Source organism: Dendroctonus ponderosae, unplaced genomic scaffold (assembly GCF_020466585.1).
Source record: "Dendroctonus ponderosae isolate FM_Combo_2020 unplaced genomic scaffold, Dpon_F_20191213v2 Dpon_F_20191213_3, whole genome shotgun sequence".
Classification (NCBI taxonomy): domain Eukaryota; kingdom Metazoa; phylum Arthropoda; class Insecta; order Coleoptera; family Curculionidae; genus Dendroctonus; species Dendroctonus ponderosae.
In genome coordinates, this window is record NW_026018508.1 from 13,746,176 (window position 1) to 13,754,870 (window position 8,695).

At 40.0% G+C, this 8,695-nt stretch overlaps 3 protein-coding genes across 5 annotated transcripts in view; 1 reads left to right on the plus strand and 2 right to left on the minus strand.

Annotated features, from left to right (window-relative positions):
• Positions 1 to 1,873, minus strand: part of LOC109537286 — a gene marked incomplete at its 5' end in the record, with an annotated part of 6,216 nt that extends 4,343 nt beyond the window's left edge. The window contains 2 exon segments of the mRNA XM_019903923.2: positions 675 to 1,071; positions 1,350 to 1,873. Coding sequence (XP_019759482.2) covers positions 675 to 1,071; positions 1,350 to 1,609 — 657 coding nt within the window.
• A 197-nt stretch (positions 1,874 to 2,070) lies between these two features.
• On the plus strand, positions 2,071 to 6,798 carry LOC109537284 (alanine--tRNA ligase, cytoplasmic). Of its 3 annotated transcripts, none has more exons than XM_019903922.2 (16): positions 2,071 to 2,199; positions 2,699 to 2,963; positions 3,023 to 3,246; positions 3,328 to 3,483; positions 3,544 to 3,689; positions 3,755 to 3,831; positions 3,915 to 4,035; positions 4,099 to 4,320; positions 4,471 to 4,645; positions 4,699 to 4,874; positions 4,928 to 5,034; positions 5,089 to 5,544; positions 5,631 to 5,726; positions 5,791 to 5,914; positions 5,979 to 6,297; positions 6,355 to 6,798. In XM_019903922.2, exons 2-16 carry the CDS (start codon positions 2,723 to 2,725, stop codon positions 6,616 to 6,618), a joined length of 2,904 nt encoding a protein of 967 aa, XP_019759481.2. In that variant the 5' UTR covers positions 2,071 to 2,199; positions 2,699 to 2,722; the 3' UTR covers positions 6,619 to 6,798. The 3 variants fall into 3 exon arrangements, with proteins under 3 accessions (XP_019759481.2, XP_019759480.2, XP_019759479.2); XM_019903921.2 differs by having other exon boundaries at positions 2,072 to 2,208; XM_019903920.2 differs by lacking the exon at positions 2,071 to 2,199 and adding an exon at positions 2,275 to 2,424.
• The window catches only part of LOC109537287 (mitochondrial ribosome-associated GTPase 2), a 3,224-nt gene continuing 1,285 nt past the window's right edge, over positions 6,757 to 8,695 (minus strand). Inside the window, exons 2-6 of the mRNA XM_019903924.2 lie at positions 7,991 to 8,204; positions 7,747 to 7,884; positions 7,559 to 7,692; positions 7,358 to 7,496; positions 6,757 to 7,308 (exon numbers count right to left, since the gene is read on the minus strand). Coding sequence (XP_019759483.1) covers positions 6,920 to 7,308; positions 7,358 to 7,496; positions 7,559 to 7,692; positions 7,747 to 7,884; positions 7,991 to 8,204 — 1,014 coding nt within the window. The 3' untranslated portion in view covers positions 6,757 to 6,919. The remainder of the gene's footprint in view (positions 7,309 to 7,357; positions 7,497 to 7,558; positions 7,693 to 7,746; positions 7,885 to 7,990; positions 8,205 to 8,695) is intronic.

The window sequence follows — 8,695 nt, forward strand, 5'->3', positions numbered from 1 at the left end:
CCCCTTATTCAATTCTATATCCAACGATGCAAAAACGAATTCTGTGGCTCAAATGGTTTTTGAGAAACTTCGAAAAAAGCAGCGTCATGTTCAAGTTGATTTTGCAACTCAAAAAAAACCCACGCAAACCTAAAACTTCTTGAATTCAAGCATTTTTTGAGAAAACTGCCAACATTTCCCCATCCATGGTTCACTTACTAAAAAGGTTATTTATTTCTGTCTAGAATGATGTACAAATGAGCGTTCTTTTCTAATTTCATAGATAACAGAAGAAGGTATTTTTTCTACGTAACCCCCCCTGACTTTAAAGCTGGGTCCGCCCCTGCATGTTATAGGTATTCCTCATGATTCAAGTACGTTGATGACCAACTAATTAGATTCAATGTGGATTTTCTAATTGTCAATGATTATTAAATATACTGAAAAAAAACTCAGGAGGATAGATATAATTGCGCATTAAACGATTTAGACATAAAAAATTCGCCTAATAAAACAGAATGCTCCACCATAGGGAATTGATTTAGTTGAATAAAGTGCTCTCCAATGGTGGAGATTTTGTAAATTCAATAGAGATATTCAATGAGAAATACCTATAAGTTGACGTCTGCTGTATAATCAATAGGTGCCGTATTTCGTTTAAATTTACCCTCGGGCATTAGCTGTGGGATACGCACCTCCACCTGCCCCCCATTCTCCACCTCAGCTTCCTGGTACATTTTCGTACATTTTTCCCTTTGATCCCTGTATTTGGCCCAATCGTCTTGGTTCTGAGTTTGTTTCGCAGCCGCCAACAATTTATCTTTCATATGAAACGCTGACTTTATTGCAGCCGTTACCCACGGTTTGTTCAGATCGATCATTTTCAAACTGGGTCGGTTTTTCTTCATAACGTTTCCACCTCTCACTCCTCCAAAGTTGCCACCTCTTTGGAAACGGCCGGGTTTCATGCCTCTGATTGGTCCAAAACCGCCTCTCAAAAGTGGAGGTACTGGAGGGCGCATCATCATCATTGGGGGTGGCGGTGGACGCATTCCAGGTGGTGGCGATCGCATTCCTGCCATTGGTGGCGGCCTGAGAAAATCACCTAGTGAAATCAACTGGAAACATACACTACGCAGGCACAATATTATAAAACTTTATATATTTACTAATAACTTTTGTAAATCTGGTTAAATTGCCTGTTGTAATTAGTGCGGTTCGCCGTAAAGAAAATCATTGTACAGATACCTTTTTAGCGGTGTTTTTTTGCGAAAATGCGCGGAAAAGACCTGAATTTCACAGAGTTTTCTGCATAAAGACTAAGTGTTAGTTTACCTAAGAAAACTAAAACGTAGATAAATAATAAATACCTTAAACATGGCGGAGGCAAACCCCTAGGTCCCGGCGCCATCATGCCCCTTGGGGGGCCTGGCATCCCTCTTCCGCCCCGCATCGGCGGTGGAAGCATAGGGGGTCGCATACCTCCTCTCATCCCCATAGGCCCGCCCCGCATGGGACGGCCGTATGGGGCTCCACCGTTAAAAGATCCCCTGCTTGCACCTCTTTTGATTATTCCACCTCGTCCAGAACCTCCTCGTTTACCACGACCACGCCCGCCTGGAGAACCCATTGAACTTTCTCAAAATCCAACACTTGAAATCGCGACTGTTCGTCTATGGGTTTGTTTGGATTTTTTGGTTAATTTGCGGTTTGGCTTTGTGGAGTTTGGATCGATCGGCATGAAGTGTCTATATCAATGTCATTCGAGTTTCCGGTTTAGAAAACGCGGGTAATTCAATTCGTTTTAAGTTATTTGAAAAAGGTAAACTTATCTGCAGAAAGAAAGATAATTGACATTTTTGAAACAAATTCGGTAATTGGCGTGCAGTGGAAATATTATCAATAAGTAACTTTCCGAGCGGCAATCCAATATACATCTGTATAATCGTAAGATGCCCTTTTAATTCATTATTAACTGTTATTAACCAATATCGGGAGCTGATAAGTACCAAGATTAAAGTCCCAAGTTGAATTACGATTTTTCTTAAAATCATCCCAGCAATGTGGTAAACACAGATCACAGAGGTTATCTGTGATCTGTGGTAGTAAAGAAAAACTTAAATTCTAACCTCAAATAGTGTTCTTCTACCAACTTCTAGCCTCCATCTGCTTGCAACTTTGTCAAGAATTGAATTATTTCTGCATAACACGTATGACTTTGTGAGTAATGTAAGTTACACAGTATTTGCCATGTTTTTTTTGGATATTTAGCATATGTTTTCAACTGCAATGCTGTAGAGAAACCGGCAGCATTCATAATAAGTAACCTAAGCTCCAGTTGCATCATGTATGTCGACCCCCCATATGGGGACAACTTGCGAAGGAGTTAAAGCAGAGAATTGCCATTTGATTGACGAAAAAATACTCTTTAAAAACACACAAAAAGTATGTCTTCCTTAAGTTATAGTTCGTTCAGAGCTGTGGTGAAAGCAATTAAAGTTTTCAACTGGAAATTCTGCTTTCAAAATGACCAGTTCAGTAGTTTGAACGAGCTTAAGCATTATTTCCTTGCACAAACCAGTTTAGGGAATATACCTGTTAATCGAAGTTGTGAAGGTTTTATTGAACGTTTGTTTTTCTGCTTTCTAGCGCAAATCATGTCCCCGTTCAAGCCGAATCAAACGCACTTTTAACCCCACAGGAACTCTTTTCATTACAGACAATCATCCGAGCAATTGTTAAAATGAGTATCTCCAACATGACTGCTAAAGAAGTTCGCAGTGCCTACATTGACTTTTTCAAAGAAAAAGATCATGTGTACCATCACTCGTCATCCACCATTCCTCTGGATGATCCCACTTTGCTGTTTGCTAACGCTGGGATGAACCAGTTTAAGCCAATCTTTTTGGGGACTGTCGATCCCAATAGCGACTTATCCAAGCTGGTTCGCGCTGTTAACACACAAAAATGTATCAGGGCTGGAGGTGAGTTTTTGGTTTTTACACTTTAAGAATTAAACATCGACAGGGTACCTCAATTATAGGAAAGCACAATGATCTGGATGATGTTGGCAAAGATGTTTATCACCATACATTTTTCGAAATGATGGGCAACTGGTCATTCGGAGACTATTTTAAAAAGGAGATTTGTACTTGGGCTTGGGAGTTTTTAACAGTAAAACTGAGTTTACCGGCCGACCGAATTTATGTTACGTATTTTGGAGGAGATCCGAAATCTGGATTGGAACCTGACAATGAGTGCAAAGAGGTAATGAATGATATGCTTGTGAAAATCGAACAGTTAAGCAATTAAGATACACATATGCAACAAATATTTAATTTGGCTTAGATTTGGCTGAAACTTGGAGTAGCTCCCAGCCATGTGATTCCCGGATCAATGAAGGATAATTTTTGGGAAATGGGAGAAACTGGTCCTTGTGGACCTTGTTCTGAACTGCATTTCGACAGAATTGGCGGACGCAGTGTTCCTGAACTCGTCAATATGGTAACAGCTTAGTTCGCGTGGCTAGATTCGGACGAAGTTCTTATTAGGCAATCATTTAAGGATGATCCAGATGTTCTGGAAATTTGGAATCTTGTATTCATTCAATACAACCGAGAACCAGATAGCACATTGAAGCCTTTGCCCAAAAAACATATCGACTGCGGGCTGGGATTAGAACGGTTGGTATCGGTGATACAGAACAAAAGGTGAGCAGTTTATAATTATAAAAGTTTTGGTTTTGTGAACCCATATGGTGTGTTGAATTTTTTAGGTCAAATTACGATACGGATCTTTTTATGCCCTTTTTCGAGGCTATTCACAGAGGAACTGGCGCCGCACCCTATCAAGGTTGGATATTCATTTGAAGAATCTATTCATACCAAAACGAATTACTGTGGTATTTGAGATTAAATATTTAATCATCGTTTTAGGACGAGTGGGAGATGATGACAAAGATGGGGTAGATATGGCCTATAGAGTACTAGCTGATCATGCGAGAACTTTAACTATAGCTTTAGCTGATGGCGGCAATCCTGACAATACGGGCCGGGGGTGAGATTCCATTCACTTCAAATTTTTATACCTTCGCACATGAACAATGTTCTTCCCTTCTAGATATGTACTAAGACGAATCCTGCGAAGAGCCGTAAGATATGCCACAGAAAAACTCAATGCCAAACCAGGATTTTTTTCCACTCTCGTGAACACTGTGGTTGAAATTTTAGGCGATACGTTCCCAGAAGTGAAGAAGGATCCCCAGTATATCATAGAAACGATTAATGAAGAAGAGGCGCAGTTTTTAAAAACCTTGAGCAGAGGACGAAACCTTTTGAATCGGTAATAAATAAATGCAAATTGAACATCATATATTTAGCTACGCAATTGGGCCACTTTTACCTATTGCTCAGGATCAGATTGAGTTGGAGGTTTTTTATACGAGCAAAATCTGAGCTGAGCCGTAAAATCAGCCATAAATTATTTTTTTAGAACCATCACCAAATTGGGCGAGTCCAAGGAACTGCCAGGAGACGTGGCCTGGCGACTGTATGATACTTATGGATTTCCCGTAGACTTGACGTCGCTTATGGCCGAAGAGAAAGGCCTAAATGTTAATATGGAGGCTTATGAAGAAGCTAAGAAGCAAGCGCAAATAATCTCGCAGGTTTTTTGCTCATTTTTTGCGTATACACCTTTCTTAACGTGGAATTTTATTAGGGAAAAGGTACTGGAGTCGCCGACACCATCAATCTTGATGTACACGCTATCACAGAGCTCCAAAATCGGCAGATACCTCCGACTAACGATTCACCCAAGTATGATTATGAAGCGAACCAAAATGTGGATGATGAATATAAATTTGGTGCTTGCGAGGCTTCTGTTATAGGGCTCAGGTACTCCCTACTTGCGATTTTTATGGAACATCGTACTACTTTTTGTTTCTTAGGTATAACAAACAATTTGTAGAGGAAGTCACTTCAGGGCAAGAGTGCGGAGTTTTATTAGACAGCACCAATTTTTATGCAGAACAAGGTGGACAAATTTACGACACAGGTATTGATGGATAATTGGTGAAAACGCAAAAACTTTAACGTTTTTTGTTGATAGGGTTCCTTGTGAAGCTCAACGACGACAGTGTGGAATTTTCGGTTAAGAATGTACAAGTTCGAGGCGGCTATATTATCCACATAGGCAATATTGAAGGAGTGTTAAGGGTAGGGGACAAAGTTAGCCTGCACATTGATGCCGACAGAAGACGGTTGATAATGAGCAATCACACTGGAACCCATATTTTGAATTACGCGCTCAGGAAAGTTTTGGGAACGGACGCTGATCAACGAGGATCCCTAGTCGCACCTGACCGACTGAGGTTCGATTTCACCAACAAAGGAGCAATGACTGCAGATCAAGTGAAGAAGGCTGAGCAAAGTGCAAAAGATCTAATTAGCAAAAACGCCAAGGTTTATGCGAAGGATTCGAGCTTAGCAACTGCTAAGACTATTAGAGGTTTACGAGCAGTTTTTGAGGAGACTTACCCGGATCCTGTTAGGATTGTGTCTGTTGGTAAGTCTTGAGATACAATAAAAGCGTTCCGAATCAGACGACTCAATAGAAATTTCAATACTAACAATGCCACTTCGTTATCAAAGGAATTCCTGTGGAAGACTTGGAAAACGATCCTTTCGGACCTGCTGGAGATTCAACATCAATTGAGTTCTGCGGGGGGACGCATGTTAAATATGCAGGCAAGTTTTGCAACTTGGCAAAAGCTTCTTAAAATACTAAACTTTAAATACTTCTTCTCATTAGGACATATTGGTGATTTTGTCATCAGCAACGAAGAAGCAATTGCTAAGGGAATTAGAAGAATAGTGGCCTTAACAGGTCCTGAAGCTACAAAGGCCTTGAAACGAAACGAGGTTCTTGAAAACAGGTATAAATTCAAATTCAGTACATGAAACATGACAATTGATGATAAACAAATGTGAATTATCCAGGTTGAACGAAATTAAGTCGTCAATAAATGCCGACAAGGATGGTGCAAAATCGAAAGAACACGTTAGAATAATAGTGGAATTAACCGATGAAGTATCGCAAGCGATAATTCCTTATTGGAAAAAAGAAGAAATCCGCAACAATCTGAAAAACTTAAAGAAAAATCTAGACGATAAAGATCGCGCCGCCAAAGCAGCCATTGCGAACAAGGTTGTTGATGAAATAAAGGAGTTTGTAAAAGAAAATCCAAACTTGCCTATTTTGGTCAAGGAACTGAAGGCGTTCAACAATACGAAGGCATTGGATAGTGCCTTAAAACAGGTAACTTTTCTACTCCAAACAAAAGTTTTGGGATGTGAAACGCTATCCATTTTATAGGTAAAAACTTTAAGTCCAGCAACCGCGGCCCTGTTTGTTACTGTGGATTCCGACTCTAATAAAATGTTTTGCCTCTCCTCTGTCCCAAAAGAGGCCATAGAGAAAGGCTTGAAAGCCAACGAATGGGTGCAGTCGGTTGCTCAGAAAATCGGAGGTAAAGGTGGAGGCAAACCAGATTCCGCGCAAGCCAGTGGGGCCAATTCCGTCTCAGTTGATGAGATTTTGGAATTGGCCAAGAAGTTTGCCGATAGTAAGTTGCTTTAAGCCAGAGTAATAACTTTTGCTATAATGCCAATACTTATTGTAACGGAAATTTTATAAACAGTTTTTTACCCTATTTACTTAAGGAGCATTACTTTTTATTGTAAATGATCATGTTGCTACTTATTGCAATAATGCCTCTGATATTTGCATTTATTTATTAAAAACCATTGCAAGCAATAATTTCTTGGTGTTACTGGGCCCTTAGATTAGTCTTACCTTATTGATATATGTACAGTGTAATGTGAAAAAACAGCTAATATAGGTAAAAAGTTGTGTAGATTAGTGTTGCCAATGTACATAACTAATTATCAGTTTCTTGCAACTCCTGTTGCTGTTCCTTAGAGCGGTCATAAATAATCTTAATTTCCCTCATGAGGGTTTCAAGATTTTCGCCAGTTTTTGCGCTCACCGGTATAACAGGCAAACCGGTGTTGCTTTTAATAAGTTCAACATTCTCTATGGCGCCAGGCAAATCAATTTTATTAGCCGCAATTATGTGAGGTCTATCTGAGAAACTTTCACTGAATTGCAATAATTCATGTTTCAACGTTTCCACATACGTCCAAGGTTCATCTAATGAGGCGTCTACCACATACAGCAAAACCATGCACCGTTCAGTATGTTTTAAAAACTGAATTCCTAGACCTTTGTTTTTGTGCGAATCTGGAATAAGCCCTGGCAAATCTGCAACTGAACATGAATGATAAATTGTGTTTGAGTGTTAAGTTGTCTCTCTTACTGGCAATTTGCTCATAATCGTCATATTCCACAATACCCAAATAAGGTTTCAACGTTGTGAATGGGTATGAGGCGACTTTTGGTCTTGCTCTGGACATGGCTCTTAAAAGGGAGCTCTTGCCAGCGTTAGGAAAGCCGATCTGTAATATTAAAAAAATAAGAACACTCGGAACACACTGAATTTAAAAAATTAGGCACGTACTAGACCGACATGTGCCATGCTTCGGATTTCTACCAAATATTCAATTTCCTCTCCCATCGCTCCAAATTCGCATATTACTGGCGATTGTTCAGTATCCGTTGTAAAAAATTGGTTTCCTTTACCTCCCGCTCCACCTGCAAAAAATGTACAAACCTGTTTCGATGCAGTTCGACACAGAAACCACTTACCTCTTGCAGCTATAAACATTAAACCTTCCTTTGAAAGGTCTCCGATTACTTTTCCATTGATGTTTTTTATTACGGTTCCTACAGGTACCTCAATCACGAGATGGTCTGCGTTTTTGCCGTGGCAATTTTTATTTTCTCCTAAAAACATGATCAACCCATATTTATTTTTAATGCATTTTCGAGCTCTACTAGGCCCATTGGATATACATATACAGTTGTAAATAAAACTTATTCCTTGGATTACCTTTGCCGCCTTCGGCAGCTCTTGCCACTGTTGGAAGCTGACAGAGGTCTTTCGCATCTGTAGTGGCATGTAAAATCACATGCCCACCATGTCCTCCATCGCCTCCATCAGGTCCAGCAAACTCATTACTCCACAAAGACAAAAATGAAATGCAACCATCACCTCCATTGCCTCCAACGGCACGGACTTGCTTTGTATCAATAAAGTGTTGAATCTACAATAAACGCTTAGTAGAAACTTGAACATTTTGTATAAATCAGAATGCCGGGAAAAAACCGTGGGACCCGATGAGGTCAGCAACAAAATGCTGCAAACAGCTCGGACTCGTGTAGCAAATGCGATCGATCATTCGATTTGAACATTTTGCAGGAGCCTGGAAAATTGTGAATCAGGAAAATACAAAAAAATGTGAATAGCACAATAGACCGGGCCTGCCAGCAACAAGCTGAGCTAGAGAAGATACCCAAGACAACAAAGGTGATCATCCTGCCAAAAGAGCAATTTGAATTCGGGGCGGATCCAGCTTTAAAGTCAGGGGGGGTTATGTAGAAAAAATACAGTCTTCTGTTGTTTATAAACTTAGAAAAATGATCGTCGGTTTGTGCAAGAGTGGCGCAAGATTATTGCAAAATTTCATGTTTTCCATCCCGTTTTGCATGTTTCTCGGAAGCAAAATGAGCAAGAACGCTCGTTTTTACATCATTC